The 27,165-nt window shown below is 47.4% G+C and overlaps 1 protein-coding gene across 1 annotated transcript; it reads right to left on the reverse strand.

The window, feature by feature from the left end:
• On the reverse strand, positions 1 to 26,688 carry LOC311123749 (neurobeachin-like protein 1). Its single transcript, XM_084197986.1, is given in 38 exon segments — positions 1 to 3,454; positions 4,745 to 4,880; positions 5,180 to 5,328; positions 6,336 to 6,497; positions 7,123 to 7,239; positions 7,497 to 7,591; positions 8,028 to 8,200; positions 8,564 to 8,763; positions 8,896 to 9,012; positions 9,780 to 9,877; positions 10,010 to 10,127; positions 10,349 to 10,458; positions 10,820 to 10,950; positions 11,335 to 11,475; positions 11,720 to 11,844; positions 11,953 to 12,048; positions 12,294 to 12,395; positions 12,802 to 12,935; positions 13,452 to 13,600; positions 13,737 to 13,863; positions 14,232 to 14,356; positions 14,794 to 14,867; positions 14,870 to 14,953; positions 15,324 to 15,473; positions 15,704 to 15,832; positions 16,105 to 16,284; positions 17,292 to 17,420; positions 17,504 to 17,663; positions 18,102 to 18,277; positions 19,017 to 19,610; positions 21,719 to 21,807; positions 22,710 to 22,869; positions 23,153 to 23,311; positions 24,294 to 24,450; positions 24,658 to 24,760; positions 25,847 to 26,006; positions 26,214 to 26,347; positions 26,496 to 26,688. Coding segments are annotated over 38 exon segments (5,532 nt in total). The 5' UTR covers positions 26,680 to 26,688; the 3' UTR covers positions 1 to 3,349.
• Between the last annotated feature and the right edge of the window lie 477 nt (positions 26,689 to 27,165).

Below are 27,165 nucleotides of genomic sequence, written 5' to 3' on the forward strand. Positions count from 1 at the left end.
TTAATTTTTGACAAGACTTTAATGATTACTTTCCACTTGTGTATACAAAGCAGTTTGTCTGTACAGAATGGACCTGGGAGACGTTCAAAACAATCAAGTTACAATTTAGTACCTGGAAAGTGCAAAGAGTACATTTAAAATCCACTAAAATAAAAATCATGCTGTACATTATTTATAAATCAGATATACACACACATCCATTTTGGTGACAGTCACAGAGCAAGCAGCTAAGGTAAGACACCAATATATTGCAGATCTTTAGTCAACTTTCTTTAGAGGTCTTGGTTCCCATGGATGGTAAGTTTGTGGAATGCTGCTATCCATGGGTTTTCATGGAGGAGGGAGAGGTAACAAGGAATTCTGCACCCTAACCGGATAATTGACTGTATGGTGCAATGTGGACAAAAAGGCACTCCATTTGTTTCAGTGGTGGGGTTGGAAGAAAGTCCTAAAACAAGATGGTGATCTTGTCTGACTGATAAACTAAGATTGACAAAAATATAAAAATTTATTAAATACATCCTTCGGAACAAATTATTAATTAACACACCCCAATGAGAATGGAAACTGATTAAAGGAGTATGCTATCGACACACATCAGCATAAACAATTAAAAATAAACATAAGGAAAACTGCCTCTTGTTAAAAAAAAGGGCACATGTTGGTCTGTGATTGTAATCTCCGGACAGATTGCGGAGACACTTCAAAGAGAAGACCAAAGAAAAAAACAACCACACTGCACATAGAAGTCAGATCCCTAATCTATAACCACCATAGAATCAGAATGAATGATTCTAAATCCATGATAGATAATAACCAGAATCATCATTTAATTATTATCAAGAAGGCAAATGACATGATGCCTCACATGGTGGTTTCCACCATGGTGTCTTCATCAACATCCATAATGATATAACAAGGAAATAAGGAATTTGGCATTTAAAACAATGACTGTCATCATGAACACATCCACACTCACATTATGCAACAGATGACCTACCCTGGACCAAACTGTCCTTTTGATTTGACAGGAGCATAAAACCCAGAAGGATTCTATGGGGGGGGGGGGGGGGAATCATTCATAATCTCAAACACACAGACATACAAACACACAATAAATCTCAAAAGCCACATTAGGCCTCGTTCACAGACACATGTTTAGTGACATTACTGCATTTATGGAACTCCAGAGGACCTTAACTAGCCTGGGATCCAAACTGATTGTGCTACGAAACAATGGTGAGGGCAGCATTCAGTCTGGTTTAACCAGGCTAGATCCTATAACATCCATCAGTAAGTGGAACTGAAAACAGAAGGGTGACATCATGGTGACATGGCTCCCAACTAAGAGCCAATTATGGAAGGAGGAGGAACACTGAGGTGATTCTGACTGTTAGAAGAAGACAGCCGATTGGGCCATCCCTTAGCAGAATAAGTCTCATCTCCCAAACGTGTCGTCCCTGTCAGAAAAACCAGGAAGACTGGATTTTTTTTTTTAGTTCAGCCTTGACAAGAAGAGGCTGGAATGTACCAATGTACAGTCACCGGAGCAGAGGAAGGAACTGTATTGGTGTAACACTGACATCTCAAAAGCCCTTAGAAAGTCTCCCCTCCCGTTCTGAAAGGTGGATTAATCCACTGTGAGTTTTTCGCCACATAAATCTTTGTTGAACAACTGAAGCATCACTTAAAAACATACGAATAATGTTGTGTGAATTTAAATAGCCTACGACAAAAAAAAGAAGCTAGTTTTCATTCATAAATAAACATTGATTCAAGTAACGTAAAAACATTCTAGGATGAATCTAGCGCTAAACATTGCACACTAAACCAGGTTCAGTATGGTTCGTCCCTCCAAAGCACATGGTCTAACACATGTGTAGTGATGGGCTATGTGAGAAGCTTGCAGTGTGTGTAAGAGTGTAGTGTTCGAGGGTAGCGAGTCCTATGGGCACGGTATGGTGTAGGTAGTGATTCTACAACACTAGGCCTCTCTCTTCCTCTGTAGTGTCAAACTAGCAGACTTTGGGTGCGCTCCAGTTCGTCTTAATTGCCGATTATCAGATCTCACAACGCCTGGAGAAGTGTTCAACATCTCAGGAACCACATGAATGTGATTTAGAAATCTACTGAGAAGTGTAGCACGGCTGCAATAGAGGTGACCTGGAACGCAATCAGAGGCTTCTCCAATAGGGAGGAGTCTATGCATGTGAACATTAGCAAACAAGTGTGTGTGTTAGGCTTAGTACGAGTGTTAGCTACCCTAGAGCCCCGTCCTCTATACTAAGCGAGGAGTGGGCCAGAAATTCCACGCAAAATACAACCTAACCTAACCACACACCTTGAACACATCTGTAAAAGAACTAAACAAATTATCAGTAACATCAAACACAAAAAACTAAACAAAAACATTGTATTGTGACTGAACATAGCCCCTTACTGCTGCATATCGCTGCATAGGATAGGAGCCCTGAGGCATCGGTCACAGCCTAGTCAGACTGGAAGGCAAAACCAAGTCAACAAAGGCCACTGGAGAAAACAACCAGCGAGAGATAACACACAGAAACAAAAACAGCGTACATACACACACGCTCAGTGGTCTCGGGCTCAGGGTTTAGAGAAGTGGGTAATCTTGGTGACCAGAGAAATATAATTACTAGAACAGAAATTCCCATTGAAGTCAGTGTTATGTGATGGGTGGACCGTCAACCATATGAAGTGTTCCCATTGGAGTAATTATATTTCTATGTTGGGGATCCCCTTCTTTCCTTGGGCCTGAGAGGTGGAGGGGTCAGAGGTCATCTCAGACTGCTGTAGTGTGTGTCTGCATAGAGGGGCTCTGTAGTAGTGGGAGCCACGGAACTGACCGTGCTAGTGATGATGATGATGGAGGAAGATGAAGAGTAATGGCCATGGGTGTCATTGAAGGGGATGGGTTGGGGTGGGATAAGGGGGTAGGTAGGAGTTTGGTGTGTGTGTGAGGGGATGCATGCACCTACAGTTGGATCAGAAACTCGACGCCCGCGCCGGTTGGTCCGTCCTGACCTGCCCTATGGTCCTACACATCCGCCCAACCTTCACACACAGTTAAAACACACAAACAAACACAAACATGCAACCTGTCTTCCACCCGCTCGTGGGTCAGTCTGTCCTTCCCAAGTCAGAGGGAGGAACAGAAAAGGAGAGTAAGATTCCCCCAAAACAGTCATCAGTCAATCAAAACAATGGGTGGTTCAATCTGATTGGGTAGAATGTGATGATTGGCAGGGCTGGCGGGCCAATCAGGCAGGCAGCAGGGTGAGGGGGCGTGGTGGTAGTGGAAGGGGTGGTGGAAGGGGTGGTTGTGAGGTCAGTTCTGGTTGCAGGCTGGTTGGTACTCTGTCTCTCCCGAGGAGATCTGGGTCAGGCGCTTGCTGGAGCCCCACAGCTTACGAGTGATCTGGCCTGAACGCATCTGAGAAGAGTGGAGGAAAGGAGGAGGAAGTGAGGAGGAGAGACGGAGGAGGAGGAGGAGAGGAAAGTGTGAAGTCAAAAGTAACAAAAAGAAACAAACAAAGTAGGATATGATTTATGAGTGATCGGTTAGTACAGAAATGCTTGAATGACTTAGTGTCCGTTCAAAATCAAAGCCTTGATTCACTTTGAGGTGGGTCGATTTGTATAAAAGAAAGGTGAGAGAAGCTGGGAGGGGATCAAATGATCCTTTGATTCGAGGGTGATTCCCTGTGTCCCTCCCTATCCCATAACATCTCATAATAACAGCCCTAGAGTTAACCTTACTTCAGAACAGTAGGGAGGAAGAAATCAGGTTTAAACCATTTTCACTTGAGGAGCAGAAAGACAATCAGGGTTAAACCATTTTCACTTGAGGAGCAGGGGGGAATAAATGATAGCCTAGTGCATCTTATTATATCATAGCTTATTATTAATATCGTTCATATGGCTTGAATTTGCAGAGGTGTTCATCCAAGGCAATTCACAGCATTTGTCACAAATACATATTAAATCAGTCAAACAATAGTCACCACACTTCCGGTAAACAATATGGGACAACACCATCCCAAGGCCCAAAAATAAGTCAAATCTCGGTTAGAATGAGGGAAACAGAAGACCGTGTTTTCACATCACAGTAATATTTCATATCACAGTCCTATTGTGTTGTATTCATTCAGAGGGGGCTTATGGAATGTCTCAAGTAATACTGACTGTGTGTGTGGTCACCAATCCCTGCAGGGCGAGAATGGGCCAGGGCCTGCTCACTCTGGGGCATCATGTTCATTAGGGCACGCAACGGAACATTCTTTAAAATGTCTACAAGTCTTACAACAGAAAATGGGAAAAAGTCCAGGTAGCCCCTCTGCTGTTTCAGTCAGTTTTCTTCCGTTGGTGCCTAATGAACACAACCAAGGTGAATGTGGCTAAGGAAGGGCAGGTCATTTAGGACTAATTCTTGGCACCAAAACAGAGAGAGAAGGGTATGAGGTGGTAGTTTCTAGGGTGAGTTCATGAAGTTCCCTCTGAGGTAAATAAAAATACATATTTGAATTTAATTGAGGGGGTGGGGGCAGGGGGTGTTCTGCTCAGGGGGTCAGGGGTTAGGGCCCTGGGGGTTAAACATGAACTTGTCCCGGAGGCTCAGCCGTCGGGCTGGCGAGCGCACCCTCAGCGGGGCGAGCAGTGGCATTGCCATGAGGGGTGAGCCCTCCAGGCTCTGGGCGATGTAATTTCTGAATGAGCTCTTTACCTCGGCCGGCTTGCCCACGCCCACAATGATCAGCTTGCCGTCCTGCAGGCCCGCCAGCACGTGGCTCTGCTCCTTGGTGACGGACACGCAGCGCACGGGCACGCGCATGGCCATGGGGGCGGCGCACAGGGACAGGCTGCCCGGGGGAGAGACGGGGAAGACCGAGAGAAGGGTTGGGTTAGACAGATACATTTATCAGGGATTTTTCTACCACTAAGATCCTCGGGAGGGCTGCCTACGTGTGTTTTTGGGAAAACATAAACGACTAAAACCAGATATAAAGTAATTAGCTTAAAAAAGTATCTAAAAATCAGCAGTGCAGCCGGGCCCATTGCCACGCCCACCACCTAAGCCCCTTTTTCATCCAGAAAAAACCCTGTATATGCATGCGTGCAGTCGTGCACACAGACAGACAAACACAGGAAACAAGGTTACCTGTACAGGTCTCGTATGGAGAGGAAGCCCTGCTCGCTGCCGATAACCAGGTAATCCCCGGACACACACATGTCTGTCACCTGCTCCTTCAGGCCCTCTGTACACAGGTGCTTCCCATTGACAGAGTACAGGTGCAGGCCGTTCTTATCCTGCAGAGACAGGATCATAGACAATCATTCACCAGGACCTAGTCATAATATACCATCTAGGACAACTAGTGGTTAACTAGCGTTTTGCTAAGCATCATGGTGCAGTACGTCATACATCCCAACTCACAAACTACTAAGTCAGTCACTAAGCAAATAACTCATTCTCTAAGTAACACCAACTAACAAACTCACTAAGTAACTCACTAACCAACTCAATAAGTAACTAACCAACTCTATATGTAACTAACCAACTCATTCTCTAAGTAACTCACTAACTCACTCACTAAGTAACTAACTAATTCCCTAAGTAACTAACTAACCAGCTCAATCTGTAACTAACCAACTCGATATGTAACTAACCAACTCGATATGTAACTAACCAACTCGATATGTAACTAACCAACTCAATTTGTAACTCATTCTCTAAGTAACTAACTCAATAAGTATCTAACTTAAAACTCACTAACTAACCAGCTCAATAAGTAACTAACCAACTCGATAACTAACCACCTCGATAAGTAACTAACCACCTCCATATGTAACTCATTCTCTAAGTAACTCATTCTCTAAGTAACTCACTCAATAAGTAACTAACTAAGTAACTCACTAAGTAGCTAACTAAGTAACTCACTAAGTAGCTAACTCACTACGTAACTCGCTATGGCTGCGTTCACACAGGCAGCCCAATTCCGATCTTTTTTCCACTAATTAGTCCGTTGACCAATCACATCAGATCTTTCTCAGAGCTGATCTAATTGGTCAAAAGACCAACGAGTGAATAAAAGATCAGAATTGGGCTGCCCGTCTAAACGCAGCCTAAGTAACTAAATACACAACCACCTAATAAACACGATAGATAAGATAGATGGTCTTTATCATTAGTCCAGATGGAAATGTGTCTCCTGCACCAAAACACATTTGAAGATTTTAGAGAAGACAATCGTGACATTTTCAATGACAAATTAACTAAATAAACGATTAAGACAATGTGTGAGTTGTAAGACAACCTTGAGCGTGGCCTTGCCCTCTATACAGGTGTGAACCACCACACACCCCTCATAAGAGATAGCCAGGTGCAGGATGGAGACAGGCAGGGAGCTCTCACAGGGAGGCCGCAGACACCGCATGTACTGGCCCCGACGCACCGTGTGGATGATCACCGTCCCGTCCTAGTGCACAGAAACAGACACAAAATCAGCAAAGCAAGATCCATCTATCCACCAACCCTTCAAACTTCTCTTTATCAATTTGTCCACCCCTCTAACCTCTTCCTCCAACCATCCACCCTTCCAACCTCTTCCTCCAACCATCCACCCCTCCAACCTCTTCATCCATCCATCCATCCAACCCTCCAACCTCTTCATCCATCCATCCATCCAACCCTCCAACCTCTTCATCCATCCATCCATCCAACCCTCCAACCTCTTCATCCATCCATCCACCCCTCCAACCTCTTCATCCATCCATCCACCCCTCCAACCTCTTCATCCATCCATCCACCTCTCCAACCTCTTCATCCATCCATCCACCCCTCCAACCTCTTCATCCATCCATCCAACCAACCCAACCTCTTCATCAATCCATCCATCCATCCATCCAACCAACCCAACCTCTTCATCCATCCATCCATCCAACCAACCCAACCTCTTCATCCATCCATCCATCCAACCAACCCAACCTCTTCATCCATCCATCCAACCCAACCTCTTCATCCATCCAACCCTCCAACCTCTTCATCCATCCATCCATCCAGCCCTCCAACCTCTTCATCCATCCATCCATCCAGCCTCTTACCCGTGATCCAGAGACAGCCATGTCCAGCTCTGTGCTGATGCTGACGCTCACCACCTCGTCAGTGTGTCCATACAGCACCTGTACTGGCTTGGGACACAGCCCCACTGGACAGCCTCCCTGTAGGACACACAAAAAATTCAGTCACACACTCATATGCCTGGGTAGTGTTCAGTAGGGCACACTGTAGCAAAACGGTTTGCAACCAAAAACGGAAATCTGTATTTGTTTCAATCTGTTTCACTCTGTTTCACAACCTCTCCTGCCTACTGAACAGAGGGTACTAACATCAAACGTTTCCACAGTAACAATGCAGTACAAATGCTTTCTAGTCAGTGTAGTGTATTCCAATAAACCCCCAGGCTTCATGGTCTCACCTGCTGCAGCACCTGCCACACCATACAGGTGGTGTCCCTGGAGCCGGAGATCAAGTGGATCCCACAGTAGTCTGTCGACAGGCACGTCACTATGTCTGCAGAGAGAGAATAGAGGGAGGGAGAGAGAGAGAGAGCGAGAGAGAGAGAGAGAGGGAGGGGAGAGAGGGAGAGGACAGAGTAGGAGAGAGAGAGAGTAGAGAGTAGGTGAGGGAGAGGAGAGAGAGAGGGAGAGGAGAGAGAGAGTAGAGAGGGAGAGAGAGAGAGAGAGAGAGAGAGAGAGAGAGAGAGAGGGAGAGGACAGAGTAGGAGAGAGAGAGAATAGAGAGTAGGTGAGGGAGAGGAGAGAGAGAGGGAGAGGAGGAGAGAGAGAGTAGAGGGAGAGGAGGAGAGAGAGAGAGAGAGAGAGAGAGAGAGAGAGAGAGAGAGAGAGAGAGACCAAGTAGTTACTATACTGTATGAACAGACAGTGTGTGTGTCTGAGTGCATGTATGTGCGTGTGCACGTCCGTGTGTTTGTGAGATCCGTCCGTACCCATGTGTCTGATGTGCTGTCCCACAGTCTTTCCTTTGACCAGGGAGGTGACCCTCAGGCTGTTGTCCCAGTGGCCACCGCTGAACAGGAGCTTCCCGTCATGTGACACCACAAACAGACCTGCCGTCACCTCCACGCCCGGAGAGAAGGGCCCGCCCAGGACCCGCTGGGCCCTAGAGAGAGGGGGAGGAGCAGAGAGAAGAGGAGACATGGATACATAACTCACAGAATAACTTTATGACCAAGTATTGGCCTCAAGTGCCTTCCAAGGCTATGTTCCAAAACATTTAAAGTGCATTAATCCTTCGTCCCATTCTTGAGATAATCACAGATCTGTATGTGCTTGGATACGCCATGGCAGAGTATCCTTCATACTGCTGTCACAAATCAAACTTTTTCAGATTAGTGATTACTTCAAGGAATTGAGGTAGGAAGGACATTTTTATAAGAAATCGACCAGGGCTCCAGTCTCCCAGTCAGACCACAATGCACCACAGTTTCAAGTAGAAAGGGGGAGGTACTGGGGAGGGACTCACTTGGGGTTGGCCACGGTGGGGTCCTTGATGAAGGTAAAGTAGTTGGAGATGTTCTTGTCGTAAGGCAGCCAGCCGTGTGTCCCCATCAGACAGTTCTGACTCAGGGTCACCATAGTGTCTGGGCTGCCCTGGGTGATGAAGGAGTGGGACTGGTTCTTGGGGACCACGGCTTTCACCAGAGGCACGTCGTCACTGATCCCCTACAAAATCAATCACATTTATATATGAAGTCTTTTTTTTTTAATAAACAGTTTTTATAAATTGCTTTACAATAACCAACAAAGAGGGTCATGATCATATGCTTTGGTGTGTGTGTGTGTGTAAAATCGAACCTCGACAAAGAAGGACTTGAGTTCGGTAAGGTGCTCGAAGATGCTGAGGGGCGAGGCGTCTAGTCGAACTTTCCTCTTCTCCACGTCCTCCAGAGACAGACGTACAGGGTGTGGCTCCTATACACACAGACAATCCATCACTATAGAAATCACTGGCCACTTTAAGAAATGGAACACTTGTAACTTTAATAATGTTTACATATCTTGCATTACTCATCTCATATGTATATACTGTATTCTATACTATTCTACTGTATCTTAGTCACTTAATAATGTTTATATATCTTGCATTACTCATCTCATATGTATATACTGTATTCTATAATATTCTACTGTATCTTAGTCCATGCCGCTCTGTCATTGCTTGTCCATATATTTATATATTCTTAATTCCATTCCTTACTTAGATTTGTGTGTATTGGGTATATGTTGTGAAATTGTTAGATATTACTTGTTAGATATTACTGCACTGTCGGAGCTAGAAGCACAAGCATTTCGCTACACCCGCAATAACATCTGCTAAACACGTGTATATGACAAATAACATTTGATTTGACTTATAGACCTCCATCTAAAACACCTATTCTAAACCAGTGTTTCTCAGTTAAGATCCCTGAGTACCCCCACTAGCACTCATTTTTGTTGTAGCCCTGGCCAAACTAATCATCAAGCTATTGACTAGTTTAATAAGGTGTTTGTCTGGGGTTACAATAATAGGTACTCAAAGACCGGAGATGAGAATCACTGTTCTAAACAACCCGTTAAAACCTCATTCCCAATTATTCCTAATTAACCGGTTCATCAATTAGTGTTCCAAAGGGCTCATCTCATGAGGAAGGCCTGGAGGTTTTTCCTGGTCAGGTCAAGACTGTGTTTTCCAGTACCTTGAGCAGCTGGCAGGGAGTCTGTCCAAAGTTACTGATCATCCCCTCTACAGCTTTACGTTCCTTCTCATCAGTGATGGCATCCAGGTCCACTGCCCCTACAGCAAAACCAGAGACAAACGCTTTAGTAAAGTGCCATAATATAGTAATATACTGTAGGTCTAGCGTTTCTTTAGCATCAGTGCTATTGTATGAGTGGGAGTCTATGGGTGTAGTGATAGCGTCCGTACCTTCGTAGGTGCAGTAGTAGAAGACATTGAGTGCCTCCACGGCCGCGGGGCCTCGCTGTTTGTAACCGAAGATCAGATCAATCCAGTCTTGCAGGTGGGCCGACACGTACTCCGACTCCTGTTACACAACACACATGAGCAATAAAACACAAACACAGAAAGACACACACATATACCACCCACACCAATTAATCACTAAATACTACTCTGTGGAATGCATTTCTCCTGCACCTCATTGTAAAGGAATGTGGGTGATCCTATTGAGTTAAGAGAGGTTTTTCCCCCTTGGGTTTAAAGCAGTATGGTAATGGTGACTGTCCATGAGAAAAGGAGGCTCACCAGGGCTTTCCTGTGCTTATAAATGAAGTCCTCTGGAGACTTGGCCCATTTAGGCAGGATGACGTCATTCACCCTCTCCTTGGAGATCTGCAGGCGCCCCAGATCAAAGGCTAGAGGGAAGGAGAGAGGAGGAGATGAACAGAGGACAGTGGAGGGAAGGTGGATTCCATCAGTCTGGCAGTGTGAATGGATAAAAATAAAATGGACAAAATCCAGTTTTAAAATGAGATTCTCAGTTTTTACGATTCATGGTGTAATTGGGTCAGTTTTAGATTTCGTCCGATTTGAACAGGTTCCAGTGTTCAACAATCTGAACGCAACTGACAAAATCTGAACCGGTCCAGTAGAGATGAATCCAGATGTTCTCTGATGGACTGTGTGAACACCACAGCATGTGGCGTGCTAGTATGGACAGTCAATCAACATAGCCAGTGCGTCTGTGATTCTCTACAGACACAGAACTCATCTCACCGTTCTGATTCTCCAGGAACTCTGGGAAGTAGAAGAACTCTGGGATGAGCTCCTTGACGTCGTTGGGGTTGTCCATGAGGGTCTGCCACAAAGCTGGGATGGAGTGGAACTGACGGTCCGCACAGTCAAACCTGGACCGAGGGAGGAACACCAACAGCCAATGGTCTTCAATTATGCCATAGTACTAAAGACAGGATGGTTTTGCTGACCATGTGACCTGACCAAGACAAACTGTGGATCTAGTAAGGCTAGAGCTCGGTGAGGGAAAGACTTCTGGCCTGACTGACATCAGTACAATAGCACCTCTCCAGACAAGAGCATAGATACATTTGATTGTCAGTTGGAATACATGTGTAATCACAGAACTAGAATGACTAGAACGGACAAAGCTGCTCAGACCACAGCAATTTGACTGGTACAACCCCAGCCCTGATAACCCTCAGGACTTCAATGCTGTTAACTTCTGGCCTGAGTTTTCTAGTCTGATTACCCCTTTACCAAAACCCATTGCTTACCGTCCACTCTGTAATGCGATGTGGAGGGACGTGAAGGGTTCCACGCGGATGAGATAGTGCATGACTCCTGCTGCGTTGGAGTAGTGGGTACCATAGTGGAACCGGTCGATGGTCCCCGTGGGGTCCTCAAAACTCTCATACCTACAGACAGGGAGACGTGGACTTAACATTACAATTACTTACTATATTTACTAGAATAGAATACAATTATCGCCCTCAAAAGAGACATTTCCTCAACGGGGACGTTGTAAGTCTAATTCTATGGACGAGGACACTTGTGCAGTGAAGAGAAGTAATGAACACACTGCCACCCTGGAACATGTCACGTAATGCAGGTATGTAGAAGCAGCAGTGGCTCAGTGAGAGAAGTTTTGAGAGAACGTACTTCTCCCGGACAGCCTTGGCGTTCCGCTCATTGAGTACGGCCACTGGCTTGGACAGGTCCCGGAACACCCGTGGGTCTGTCAGGTCCAGCTCCTCTGATGTGTAGTCCGACAGGATCCAGGGAAACTGGATACACACACACACAATTAACTAAATTATCAACACCCCTTAACAGAGCACCAAGATGGTATATTCCACATCTTCCCCCATAGGGTCCGTGTTAACGGAACGTACCACTGGGTACTGAGACAGGTCGTTATAGGTTCGGCCCGCGATGGTGTTCAGCTGGATCAGGTAGTCAAAGTTGGTCATCTCTCGGTTCACCCATTTCTACCAAAGACAAGAGAGAGAGGGGTTTAACAAAACCTGTCAACACTTGACTACTTAACATGGGTCATGCTCAGTAGGGCACAACGTAACAAAATGTTTAGCAAAAAAATTTATAATAATAATAATAATAATAATGTTCTCATTAGACCGGTTCAGGGAGTATCACCCTGTTTCACTCCGTTTCAAACCACTTTCTCTCTACTGAACACAACCCTGATCTCCCAGGTGAACTTTTGACCTCTGACCTGTGTGAGTCCGGAGGCCTTGAGCAGCTCCTGCGGTGAGCGTGTACCGTACAGGCTGAGGGAGCGCAGCAGCAGCATCCTGCTGTACACCTTGTTCCGCACCTGTCAATCAAACCACACGGAAGATTCCAACATGAGGGTTCTGTTCAAAAGTGTGAAACCTTTCAGAATGGTCAGATCGAACTATATTATGTAGAACAGATATGATTGTCTGTCATGTAGAATAGGGAGTAGTACAGGTTCTATTTGTCCCATTTCCATCTGCAACGCTCTTAACGTTTCACCGTACTCAACACACCCCAGTACTCCAGGCCTATTTAGTCATTTATTCTACATAACTGTTTCCCAAACCTCTCCTCAAACACCCCCCATCTACTGATTTTAGCTATTCCAGGACTAGCCCTTGATGACTTGAATCTGCTAGTTCTGGAATAGAGCAAGTAGTGAAATGGATGGGGGTACACCGTTCTCAATCCATATAAAAAACAGATCCCAGAACAGGCCTTACCTCTTTCTTAAAGTTGAGGAAGTAGTTGGTCTGGTCTATGAGGAAGATCTCCAGGGCAGAGCGGCGGAGGTTGTACCTGCGCAGGTGGATCTCCCGGATCTGAGATAGAGGCCACTTAAAGTCCTGACCAACACCTGGAAGGACAGACAGAGGGACGGACAGAGGGACAGGAGTGGAGGGGGGACAGATTGATGGACAGGAGGAGACAGAGACGGGAGGGGGGACAGACGGACGGGGACAGAGACGGATGGGCGGGCGGGGGACAGGAGGACAGAGAAGGACAAAGGGGGTTGGTTATGTATTATACATAGGGCCAGGAGTTTGACCTAACTAGGGACCTGACCATAGGAAAACTCCAGGCCCTAATCATAACCCTTGGTCATTACATGATGTATTAATATGTGAGGTGTATTGCATGTGGGAGCAGCTGCACTCCTATGTCTAAGACAACACAATGAGAGCATTTAACAGTGTAGTATGTATCTATTGTACATGCCTAGTCATAACCCATCTATAACCTCTGGTTTATCAACTCCTGCTCCACTCGCTCACCCATCTGCAGCCTTCCTTTCACTCTCTTTCTTACTAATGACAACTCTTCCTCTAACTCCCACGTCCCTCCTATCTTCCTCTCCCTCTTCCCTCCTCACCCTCCTCCTTCTCGGTGCTGCTGTCATAGAAGTAGATGTGCTGGGTGGTGAGCTCCAGACGTCCAGGGCTGACATCCACCTGGGTGACCAGCTCACAGTCCTCCCACAGAACCAGCTTCTCCTTCTGGCCTGCCTCCTCCACCTCACCCCTGGAGAGAGAGAGAGAGAAACAGACAGACAGGTGAACATGTCCATTCACTTTTGCAGTCAAAGCCACCCAACAGTCTACAGCAGACACAAAACACAATACAGAACAATTGTAGCCAATGTTGAGAGTGTACTGACGTGTTGTTGGTCGCTGCAGGGTCGTCTTCAGGCAGCTCCAGGATGTCATCCTCCAGGTCGCTGACCTTCACCTGCTTGACTGCCTCCAGCAGTAAGGACTCAGCTGTCATCCTCTGCTGCTGGACACCTGGGGGACGAGGGAGAGGAGGAGGAAGAGGAGGAAGAAGAAGAGTTAGAGGAGGGGGAAGCAGAGGAGGAACAAGAGGCGGAGGAAGAGTTAGAGGAGGAGGAAGAAGAGGAAGAGTTAGAGGAGGAGGAAGAAGAGGAGGAACAAGAGGCGGAGGAAGAGTTAGAGGAGGAGGAAGAAGGGGAAGAGTTAGAGGAGGAGGAAGAGTTAGAGGAGGATGAAGAAGAGGAAGAGGAGGAGGGGGAGGATGAAGAAGAGGAAGAAGAGGAGGAGGAAGGCGAGAAGGGTCAGTGTCTGCAGCAACATGGTGGTTTATTCAGACTCCAGCGATGCCTTGTTAGGGGAACCAGAGAAGCTGCCTCTCTTACCCAGGTTGTCCCTGAGAGCGCTGGCCTGGCGGTGGTCGTCATAGTTGTAGCTGCGCACCAGTTTGAGTCTCATGCGGGAGTAGTTCTCTGCGCTGGACACTCGCCAGTGCATCTCACTCTGCTGCCTGAGAAAACAACAGACAGGAGAACTTCAACCAAGTTTCATGAACTGAAGAACAAACTGAACATAAGAGAGATACCCAGAAAATCTTCTGGGGAGTTTGTCTTCTAGGGAGTTTTTCCTAGCTACCATCCTTCTGCCTCTGCATTACTTGCTCTTTGGGATTTTAGACTGGGTATCTGTAAAGCAGTTTGTTGCAAATGCTGATGTAAAAAAAATGCTTTATAAAATAAACTGGATTGATTGATTGATTGATTGAATGGATTGATTGACTAGAGGACAGTGGACAACAGTTCTTTGGCTGATCATGTGTTTGCCGTGGTGCTGAAGTAATTACATATACATAAACATATATTCGATTATTATTAGACATATTACATAAACATTTATTCTATATAATAGTGTATACATTATACTAAATATCACGTGTCTGGCCGTTACCTGTCTGCCCAGGGCCCTCGCTCGCACACCAGGCCACGCCGCGCTGCTCTCCACTGCCTGAGGGCGGCGCTGTGCGCTGGCTGTGAAGCTGCTTCAGCATGCTGTTGTAGCGCAGGTTCTCCTGCCTCCCGCGCCGAGAGAAGGGCTCCACAAACTGCTCCTGAGGGACGGCGGGGTAAGGAAAGGGGAGTCAGTGTTCGGGTGTGTAGCACACCACAAGGCAATATGCTTTGTGTTACTGAGGCCTGACGTTACATTTCCATGTTACAGCATTATTATACGTAGCTCACTAGAAAGTGGATCTTACTCCTGTGTGTGTCTGTCTGTCTGTCTGTCTGTCTGTCTGTCTGTCTGTCTGTCTGTCTGTCTGTCTGTCTGTCTGTCTGTCTGTCTGTCTGTCGGTCTATGTGCCTGTCTGCGTGTGTGTGCCTGTCTGTCTGTGTGTGTTTGTTTGTGTTTGTTTGTGTGTCTGTCTGTCTGTCTGTCTGTCTGTGTATCTGTGTGTGTGTGTGTGTGTGTGTGTGTGTCACCTGGAAGCGTATCTTGCTCTCCCCCCGCTCCCTCTCTCTCTTGTGCAGGTTGACCATGAAGCTTTCGTAGCACTCCTTCCAGAACAGAGCCATGGTCTCGTGACCCTGGCTAAACGTCTCAATCTCATACTGCTTCATATAGGGGATGATCTGAGGACAGAGAGAACCAATTAAATGGGGGAAGCAAAAGTCATTATTTCTTCATCTCAAACTCGCTCCCTTCGGCACTGGAGGTTTTGACAGATTTCTCAGAAACGATCTCGTTTTTTTCTCATCTTTAAGGTTGATCTTCAATTTCTCAACACATTTCTTTCTGCTCTTCAAGAGTTGGAATGCAATGATTAGCGATGACTTAGTAAGGCATTGGGCAAGTCCCTCACGTATTTGTCGAGGTAGACCCTCCACTCGGGGGAGTTGCAGTAGAGCTGGAAGTCCTCGAAGAAGGAGGGGCTGCCGTTGGTGTCAGGCAGCTGGGGCAGGTGCAGCTCCATGTACAGCAGCTTGTTCACCTGCAGTCCCCACCAGATATTACAAGACATTCTAATAATACAAAGCATTTTGGTTTTGTTCATTGAAATAGCTCTTAAGTCCAGGACTAGTGTAACTCTCTGTCCTAGACACCGACCCTTGGTGTGTTTTGTCTATGTGCCAAGGTGTATTTACCGTTATTTAAGAAAACAGTCAGCAAGCCTCTTTGGAATGTTTGATACGGATTCTACTACTTCATTGTGATTGTTCATCATGCATGTCTTCGTGTGTGTGTGTGTGTGTGTGTGCGCACCTTGGAGAGCAGCGTGCGGAGCAGGGGCACCAGGCACATATAGGTCTCCTCTGTCTGCCCCCCTACAGAGCGTCTCAGGATGCCCTCCACCTTGCCCAGCAGGTAACACGCCTCGTCCTGAGTCTCCACACTCTTGGTCTGCAGGATGCCGTTCAGCTTGGCTGTGGCCAAGGCACACACCTGGTAAAAAGGAAGACAAGCATTCTGAATAAGATGACAGGACACCTGATGGTTCTTTGAAGTGATAATGCCTGAGAAGCCGGTGTTTGGAGGATATATTGGCACTGGTGTTGTTAGGCCAGAGACAAAGTCGAGGTCCAGCAAACTGTGCCAATATATCCTCCAAACACCGGCTTCGAGGGCATTATCACTTTTATACAACGGGTTTACCAACATATTCAAATAATGGACATATTTTCATTAAAAACTTTCTTTTGATTAATTTAATCACAGTATTTCATCCTTCCGCAAGATTTAGTCCCGACACAAATCTAGGGTTGCTACCCAAACTGGCTGGTCGTTCGGTCTTTTTGTTCTATTGCCATACTGGCTGGCAACGTTCTTATCCCTTGCTGGCTAGCTAACCAACTACAGCTAATTTACAGTCACGTCAAACAGTGCAGCCAGAATAACAACAGTTCATTTGCACAAGCTGTTTTCTAGTGACATTTATTTGGATACATCCATAACAATGAGCTAATGAGGCGCGATTTCGCCTGGCATAGAAAATGTGCTCTCTCGTCAGGACAGTGTTGTTCAGAGGAGCTAGCCAACAACACAGCTAACACAATCACTTCAAACTGAAGCTGGAAAGACTGCAAACTAGCTGCACTTCGTTTCGTTTGACCTTTTCTTAATTTCTTTGTATAAATCCATAAAAATGACACCAGCTGATTCATGATTTCAACTGGCTGAGAAACGCTGCCTGCCTGTCTGTCTCGTCCCGACTCCCGACACGTTCATTACCATGGGACAGCTGGCGATATGGTGCCTTAAATGAGAATTGGGGTGAGGCAGGTGACCCTCAAGGGGGCCTAAACTGAAAAGGTTTGAGTACAACTGGTTTAGAGAGTGAAAGTTTACGTGTGCAAGCGTGACTAAGTCGCTTTGGATAAAAAGCGTCTGCTAAATCGCATAGATTATAATTATTATGAAGTTGAGGTATGCGACACTGGACAGCTTCTCACCTGGGGGTCTTCCTGGGCCATAAAGCCCAGCAGAAGCCTCAGGCCCACCTGGGACAGCTGCAGCCACTGGGTCCCTGATGAGTACCACACCATTAGACTGTCCATCAGAGTCACCGTCTCCTCCAGCACCTAAAATACATTTCAATTAAATACCTGGATGGTGTTATTCAATTAAATAGGTTTAAAATGATCCTGCTACTACCACTAATAACCTTCTCTGTCCACAGGGTGGGGTTGACCAGGCCCTCGGCCTGCAGGAAGTCCTGCACCACGTGGAGCAGCCGCACGGCGTTCTCTGTGTGCTGGGGCAACATGGCTGCCGTGGCCTCCCGGTTGTCAGTCACGGCCCACTCCAGCATCCTCTCCATCAGACTGGGGTGACGGGGGAAGAGGGAGGGGAGGAGAGGGGGATGGAGGGAGGGAAAGGGGAGGAAAGTAGAATGAGGGAGGATAGAAAGAAGAAGGAGAAGAGAGAGAGAGACAGAGAGAGAGAGAGAGAGAGAGAGAGAGAGAGAGAGAGAGAGAGAGAGAGAGAGAGAGAGAGAGACATGTCAAACAAAATGTGAATGAGGACCCGAGAACCAAACCACCTCTTCAAGACTGACGCGAAAGAACACTAAACATATTGCACATTGATCAACTACAGTCATGTCACCATGCAGGCTGGTTCCCACTCCTTACTACAGTCATGTCACCATGCAGGCTGGTTCCCACTCCTTACTACAGTCATGTCACCATGCAGGCTGGTTCCTACTCCTTACTACAGTCATGTCACCATGCAGGCAATCCAAGAAATGCCACTGTGTCCACCTGAGCTTGATGTGGTCAACAGGCAGCAGCAGCTCGTTGGTAGTGCCCAGCTTGGTGAGGGCTGAGAACACCTGCCCCCGCTCCAGCCAGGCAGCATCGTCCGAGCCCTCCACGCCGCGCCACATCACGCACAGCACGATCTCCAGCAGCATGCGAGACAGCTCCTCCTCCGTCCGCTAGGGGGAGACAGAGAGGAGGGAGTCAGTGAGAGTCACATCCAGGTACAGATAGAGAGAAACACAGAGGCCTCCATGGTGTGGTTTGACCCCCCCCATGTCTGGCCCTACTGACGTCAGTCCATGGGAGAATCTCAATTGCATTTCCTTGACTCCTCGCATCCTCTCTCCTCGCCTCCTTCTCAAAACCCATCCAAAACAGAGGGACCTCTGACTTTCTCATCCAATGGGATTTGAGAAGGAGACGAGGAGAGAGGATGCAAGGAGTCAAGGAAATGAAATTGAGATTCTCCCCATCTATAGATGAGAGGGAGCTCCCTAATGGGGCTGTGACATTTTATATCGACATTTCATTCAAAGTCTGCTGGGGGATCAGAGGACCTGAGGGCCATAAGAACACTCTGGCACCACAGTGGGTGTATGTCAATAGTCTTAATTGGCTTCCTCTCCTCCACTCCTTTACTCTTCACTAATGGAAAAAAAGGTACAGGTGAAACCAATAGGGTGGATCTGGATCCCTACCAGGAATTAGCTTCCACCTACCTAGAGGAAACCGCTTCAGACGATTGAGATAGACCCTCTGTGACTGGCCAGACTGTTCCTAGGGTCTTCAGGAAACCACCTACCTAGAGGAAACCACTTCAGACTATTGAGATGGACCCATTGTGACTGGCTAGCTAGACTGAGGAGGAGAGGAAGCCACTATAGACTATTGAGATGCAGCCGGCCGGCGTCTCACCTCGATGCAGCTGAACGACTCCCCCAGCGACATGTTATCGCTGAACAGGAAGCGGTCCTCGGTGAGGGACGCCGATGAGGCGTCTGGGAAGGCCTTGGCCGACGTGTCCAGCGGCGATGGCGTGCTGGCCACGCTCCCCGGCGTCTGGTTGCCGCTCTCCCCGCCCTCGTAGGCACTCACGTGGGACAGGTCCAAACTCAAACCCCCTGCTTTCCATCCCCCAGAAACCCCAGAGGCCCAGGGCTTGAGCAACTGGCCCTCCCCAATCTGACTAACGGGCGTGTCCAGAAGTGAGAGTAGATCCCCGTTTTCAAGACTATCCACTGATCTTCTGGAGCTGATGCTGAGGCGGTCTTCATCCACCAGTCTTCCGCCGCTGCCTGCTCGGCCCCTCCTCTCCAGGGGCAGTTCTAGGCGACTGCCACTGCCCCGGCTGAGGTTGAGGTCCAGGCTGCAGGTGCTGGCGTCGTCGCCCCGCCCCGTGCCGCCCTCGCAGGGGGAGCGCAGGAACAGCCTCATCAGGGTCTCCTGCCAGCACAGCTGCCTGGAGATCTCCCGCGCCGCATCCTGTTGGGACTGGAGGAGCTGGTACAGCTAGAGGGACAGAGAGCAGTGATATTATTACCTGTGTATTCATTATTGGAGGGAGGAGGGAGAGAGAGCAGTGATATTATTACCTGTCTATTCATTATTGGAGGGAGGAGGGAGAGAGAGCAGTGATATTATTACCTGTGTATTCATTATTGGAGGGAGGAGGGAGAGAGAGCAGTGATATTATTACCTGTGTATTCATTATTGGAGGGAGGAGGGAGAGAGAGCAGTGATAATATTACCTGTGTATTCATTATTGGAGGGAGGAGGGAGAGAGAGCAGTGATATTATTACCTGTGTATTCATTATTGGAGGGAGGAGGGAGAGAGAGCAGTGATATTATTACCTGTGTATTCATTATTGGAGGGAGGAGGGAGAGAGAGCAGTGATATTATTACCTGTGTATTCATTATTGGAGGGAGGAGGGAGAGAGAGCAGTGATATTATTACCTGTGTATTCATTATTGGAGGGAGGAGGGAGAGAGAGCAGTGATATTATTACCTGTGTATTCATTATTGGAGGGAGGAGGGAGAGAGAGCAGTGATATTATTACCTGTGTATTCATTATTGGAGGGAGGAGGGAGAGAGAGCAGTGATATTATTACCTGTGTATTCATTATTGGAGGGAGGAGGGAGAGAGAGCAGTGATATTGCTACCGGTGTATTCATTATTGGAGGGAGGAGGGAGAGAGAGCAGTGATATTATTACCTGTGTATTCATTATTGGAGGGAGGAGGGAGAGAGAGCAGTGATATTGCTACCGGTGTATTCATTATTGGAGGGAGGAGGGAGAGAGAGCAGTGAATACCGGTGTATTCATTACTGCTCATTCAACATTACTGACCTGTTACTGGTTACTATTCAATTAGTATTATTAGTATTACGCCTACTTTATGTTTCTATTTATTTACATCATCATCGATTCAATATTGTTTTGGGGGGGATGGAGAACAAAGGAGGGATGCAGGGAGGGAAGAAGAGAGAGAGAGGGAGGAGGAGGGAAGGAGAGAGAGGGAGGAGGGAAGGAGAGAGAGGGAGGAGGGAAGGAGAGAGGGAGGGAGGAGGAGGGAGAGAGAGAGGGAGGGAAGGAGAGAGGGAGGAGGGAAGGAGAGAGGGAGGAGGGAAGGAGAGAGGGAGGAGGGAAGGAGAGAGGGAGGGAGAGAGAGAGGGAGGGAAGGAGAGAGGGAGGAGGGAAGGAGATAGGGAGGAGGGAAGGAGAGAGGGAGGAGGGAAGGAGAGAGGGAGGGAGGAGGAGGGGGAATGAGAGAGAGGGAGGAGAATGAGGAGGGAAGGAGAGAGAGGGAGGAGGGAAGGAGAGAGAGGGAGGAGGAGGAGAGAGGGAGGAGGAGGGAGAGAGAAAGAGGGAGGGAGAGGGAGGAGGGAGAGAGCGAGGGAGGAGGGAGAGAGCGAGGGAGGAGGAGGAGAGAGAGAGGGAGGGAGAGGGAGGAGGGAAGGAGAGAGAGGGAGGAGGGAGAGAGAGAGAGGGAGGAGGGAAGGAGAGAGGGAGGAGGGAAGGAGAGAGGGAGGGAGGAGGATGAGGAGAGACAGGGAGGAGGGAAGGAGAGGGAGGAGGAGGAGAGAGAGAGGGAGGAGGAAGGAAAGAGAAAGCGGGAGGGAGAGGGAGGAGGGAAGGAGAGACAGGGAGGAGGGAGAGAGCGAGGGAGGAGGAGGAGAGAGAGAGGGAGGAGGAGGAGAGGTAGGAGGAGAGAGAGGAGGATGTATAGAGGGAGAGAATAGAGCTTTAGGAAGATCAAAGCCACATACAGTTTTTTAGAACAAGCTTCGCTTGTATGCACTCACTAACTGTATGCACTCACTAACTGTATGCACTCACTAACTAAGTCGCTCTGGATAAGAGCGTCCGCTAAATGACTAAAATGTAAAACGTTGTATAATACCGTCATTTCAAAGATTTCATGCATGGTTGATGTTGTGAATGAATTATTATGGATATCAAAATCTGGTATGTAGGAGGATGTCTGTTTCTAACCTGAGGACAGGCTTATACCTGTATGTGTGTCTTATTAATCAGTTAGTGTGTTTCCTCTCTCTCTCTGTGTGTGTGTGTGTGTGTGTGTGTGTGTGTGTGTGTGTGTGTGTGTTCCCTCACCCTATTGCACACGAGCAGGCGTATGCTGGGCCCGGCCCGGTGAGTCAGCTGAACCAGGGACATCAGGTCCTTGTAGCTCACCACATGATCTAGGGGGGTGGGGGGTCAAAGGTCAACATGATGAGCCATACCCATATAATTTAGTAGAAAAACACATTGAATGCATCTCTGTGACAAGTTGGGCCATGCCATAGTACTGGGTCATGTTCAGCAGGGCACACCGTCTAAAACATTTTGCAATGGAAGGCAGGAATGTGTGTTCAGGAAGTACCTCACTGTTTCACTCTGTTTCAAAACATTTCCACCCAACTGAACATAACCCTGATTTATCTGTCCATATAACTGAATGGGTAAAACATTAACCTGAAGCACACTGGAGAAATAATAGAAACATATTGATTTCCTTCTCTGCCCTTTGACCCTACAGAACGGACCTGACTCTCTCTCCAGCCATTCATTCATTTATTTATTCATTTATGGAGAGGAAGCTGTTCTCTGCAGTCTGCACTCCCTCCAACTTCAGCCTCATCCCTGAGCCCCAAGCCAATCAATTTGTCCTAAACGCTTCATTGATTGGCCACTAAGTCACACTCCCATGGAGTGAAGGGGGTCGAGCCAGGAGCCGGCCAATCGAAACTACGCAAGGGCTGAACACCACATCTTCAAAGGTCTAATTCGTTTTTATTGGTCAATTAAATGAATAACCACTTCACCTGCGTTACTGTAGATAGAAAAATCACCAAACACATTTGTATAGTCTTTTTTTTGGTTGCATGGAGTCCTATGCCTTTTGTATGTATTTGTTATGTTGCAAACGAATTGCCCTTCAGACACAATAACTATTTATTGAATGGAATTGAATTGAAAAATGACGTTGAGGATTGGCTGTTGAAGGAGCCGTCTCCAACCATCGATTGATCTAGTCCCCAGAAACCTATTTTAATAATGGTATGGTAGACACTGACAGGGTGTGAGGGATACCGTAACACACCTGTGTGGAGCACCTGGTTGAGCAGGCTCTTGACGAGGGAGGGGGTGACGTGGAGGTCAGAGAAGAGTAGGGTGAGACCGGAGTATCCCACCTCCCTCAGCTTCAGCCTCTGCTTGTTCTTCTCATAGACACGGTCGCAGTGCAGCATGCGGTCAAACATCTGGACACACACACACACGGCAAAGACAATTAAATGAAGTTACATTAGCAGCATTCAATGTCCGAAAGAGAAGGGTCTTATATAGTGCCTAGTGAAAGTATTCACTGATCTGCACAACCGAACCTACTCCACAGCTTCAAAGTGAAATAATTTATTTTTTGAAAATTTCCAGGCCATTAAATTCTCCATGTCCAACACAGACAAATTCTGAAGCCCCATCGCTCTAAACCACAAGACCCTTGAATACCCATGTATTGCGTGTGTGTGAGATGAGGTCCCTCACCTTGAAGACGAGCTCTCGGAGGCGGTCTGAGTGTTTGGTGTTGAGCAGTAAGGCGTAGCAGGAGTCGGCCGCCCCCGGCTCAAACAGCAGCAGGAAAAGCTGGTCCCTGGCAGCACTGGTCTGGAGCAGGGTTAGTAGCAACTCTATCACTCCACACAGCTAGAGGGGCACACAGAGTCACACACATTTGGTTAGCAACTCCACCAAGACACAGCGCACACACACACCCACAGACTAGGATCGAGTTAAGTGGAGACCGCAAGTAAATGACTAGTGTGGTTTCAGGGACTGAACAGCCTAATAAACGGGTAGGATGGGAGAGAAGACAAAATGGTGGAGGGAGAACACTTGACACCGCAGTGACCAGGCCATGATGTCACAGGCCATGATGTCACAGGCCATGATGTCACAGGCCACGTATTGAAACCTATGTAAGCGGATACCGTATAGAGGCAAAGACAAGTGGGAAAAAGAGCTGGAGAAAAGGAAGGAGAGGTCACACACACACAGGAAACAGATAATCAATGAATGCCCGGCGTATACATCCTGTGTGGATGGAAGGATGGGCCTTGAGAGAGATTGAGAGAGAGATTGAGAGAGACAGAGAGGTCTGCCTCAGTCAGTTAAACAGAGCAGCCAGTCGAAGGCTATTAGGGGGAAAGCTTTCTTCCAGAGGTCTAGGGAACCAGCTCTTACTGCTGGGAAAGCAGGCCGGGGACCAGGGCTATCCTTAGTGTAGCCGCAGGCTGGAAACACACACCCCTTGCCACTGTGCCAGGCCCAGAGCTGCCAGCTGCTCCCTCATCGGCACCACAGCAATGGTCCTCATAGGATTCCTAAGTGATATTCCAGTACATGGATATTGAAGACAACTTGGGTTTATTCAGAGAGGGTCATTAAGTGAGAGAGATTGAATTGCATTCGTTGGTCTTCCACATTCAGTCCTTCATAATCTATTAACCCTCTTCTCTTCAACGGGACTCAGATGGGAGTGGAGTCCTCTGACTACAGGAGATCTGCTTTATCCATGCTAATCCATGATACGATACATGGCTTCATTAGTGTTGATATTGGAACAGAGCCAAAGATTCAGACACAAGCCACGGACCGTCATCTGTCCGTTCCTCCCTCCATCCCTCACCTGTTCCTCGTCTCCGATGGCGGCGATGTATCCCAGAATGCTGTGCATCTCCTCCTGGGTCATACCCTTGCTGATGTAATACTTCAGGAGGCCGCAGAGCGACGCCCGGATGGTCCGATTGTCGTCTTCACTAATATCTCCCTCCCTGCTGGCACTCCTACTGATAAGAGTTCAAATAATGTATTAAAAAACCCATATATTTAACATGTTATTTTATGACAAATCAAGTTGAAACTTGACTGTAGAACTTGAACAGTCATTAAAATACAATATATATCTCATGTAACAGATAGCGCTAGAGTAGGAAAATTATGAATCATGAGTAAAAACCAGAAGCTGAGCATTCTGGGAGATGGAGTCCCACCCATAGTAAAGGCGAATGGTGTCGAGTAGGAATTGAACTCCGTATTTCTTCCGGAACTGCTTCCTGTTGTCTTTGATGACAGTGGACATGTACTGGATGTGACCTTCATCACCACGAGAAACAAGATTGACAAGAGTCACACACGCTTTAACACACACAGGGTTGTGTAGGTTACTTTCTAAATGTAATCTGTCAGTTACTAGTTACCTGTCCAAAAATGTAATCAGTAACATAACTTTTGGTTTACCCAAACTAACTTAATCTGATTACTGTCAGTTACTTTTGGATTACTTCCCCATTAAAAGAGGCATTAATAACGCGTTCCCGTCGGAACTAGGACACTCTGAAATGTCCGACTTGCTAACTGGTTGTAGTTATAACATGTGCCGTGTTCAACCAGTTAGCAAGTCGAAAACTTCAGAGTTCCGACCAGCACGTGAACGTAGCATTAGAAAAAAACAAAAAGGGTCCATCAAACGCATGTGGTGTGTCATCATAGTGGTCTATGACTTGACGCATATGGTGTGTCATCATAGTGGTCTATGACTTGACGCATGTGGTGTGTCATCATAGTGGTCTATGACTTGACGCATGTGGTGTGTCATCATAGTGGTCTATGACTTGACGCATGTGGTGTGTCATCATAGTGGTCTATGACTTGACGCATGTGGTGTGTCATCATAGTGGTCTATGACTTGCTCAGGTCAACTTGCGCCTTTTTTCAATGCTGAATTGAATGTCATCGAGAAAACAGAAAGGTGTCAATGTTTTTTAACAAACATCCTTTATGAATTTAAAGTAATCCAAGAGGTAATCTAGTTTTTTCAAAGGTATCTGTAATCCGATGACAATATTTTAGCTGGAAACATAACGGATTACAGAAAAACAATGATTTAAAATAGGTAATCAGATTACATGTAAATGATCAAACGTAATGAGTTACTCTTTGACCCTGCACACACCACATACAAAACACTAACAAGAGCAGCAGACAGTTAGTTACCAAAAATAGACGGCATGGTGAAACGTTCCTGGATTTACAACCAATCTCACACACACTCATATCAACTCACACACACAAGTGAAACACCCCCCACACACAGACCTCCACACACAGACCTCCACACACAGACCCCCACACACAGACCCCCACACACAGACCCCCACACACACAGTCCCAGGAGCTCACCGATGCGCAGGGGGAAGTCTCCCAGGTTCCAGATGCTGAAGTTGAACAGAAGGTGTGTGTGGAGCTGCTGCAGCAACGGTTGGTTCTTTTCATAGGTCACCTGCTCCACCAGGAGCTGAGCAGACACCAAGACACTCACATCCACCAGACTGGCTGGCAGCTACACAGACAGAAACACACACAGATCATTAGCAAGAGAGAGAATGACAGATAGAGAGCGAGCGAGAGACAGAGCGCAGAGAGAGAGAGAGAGAGAGAGAGAAAGAGGAGAGCGAGGAGACAGAGGGAACGAAAGAGCCAGAGAACGAAAGAGCTAGAGGGAGAGCGAGACAGACAGACAGAGAAAGCGTTAACAGAGTGTCTAAACCTTCTGCATCAGTCCCCCCAGGGTGGCTACTCCATGGGAGTGCAGCAGGCTCTCCTGGTTGATAGGATGGCGCTGCAGGAAGTGCTTCAGCACCAGCAGGAAGGTGGCAACCAGGTTCTTCTCCAGACGCGCCTCTGAAACACACACACAGAGACAGAGATAGACACACAAACACACACTTAAAGTCAGTTCAGTTCAATAACTGTAATGCTTGTAAAACCACCTAAAGCTAAACATGATGTGTTATGGGACTCACCTGAGTCACATGATCTGGGGACTCACCTGAGGCCCTGTTGGAGGGTAGGATGACCCAGTCCCCGTCCCCAGGGGAAGTGGCCGCGTCAGGCGTGGGGCTGATGAACTCTGATCCCGTGGGGTCGGCAGCGGTGTGGTTCTCAGGGGTCAGCAGGGTCAGTTGCTCCAGGATGGGGAAGAGGACAGGTAGACCTCCCACGCAGTTGATCATATCCTGAACACAGGAGTGTGAATCAGAAAGAGGAAAATAGCCACAGACTGAATCAGAAAGGGGGAATTAACCACAGACTGAATCAGAAAGGGGGAAATAACCACGGACTGAATCAGAAAGGGGGAAATAACCACAGACACTGGGCAAGTGTTGCTTGCCCAGTGACACAAGCCTACCAGACGAGCTAAACCACTTCTATGCTCGCTTCGAGGCAAGCAACACTGAAGCATGCATGAGAGCACCAGCTGTTCCGGATGACTATGTGATCACGCTCTCCGTAGCCGATGTGAGTAAGACTTTTAAGCAGGTCAACATTCACAAGGCTGCAGGGCCAGACGGATTACCAGGACGTGTACTCCGAGCATGTGCTGACCAACTGGCAAGTGTCTTCACTGACATTTTCAACATGTCCCTGACTGAGTCTGTAATACCAACATGTTTCAAGCAGACCACCATAGTCCCCGTGCCCAAGGACTCTAAGATAAC

The sequence above is a fragment of the Coregonus lavaretus genome (genome assembly GCF_964263955.1).
Source record: "Coregonus lavaretus genome assembly, contig: HAP1_SCAFFOLD_1680, whole genome shotgun sequence".
NCBI lineage: Eukaryota > Metazoa > Chordata > Actinopteri > Salmoniformes > Salmonidae > Coregonus > Coregonus lavaretus.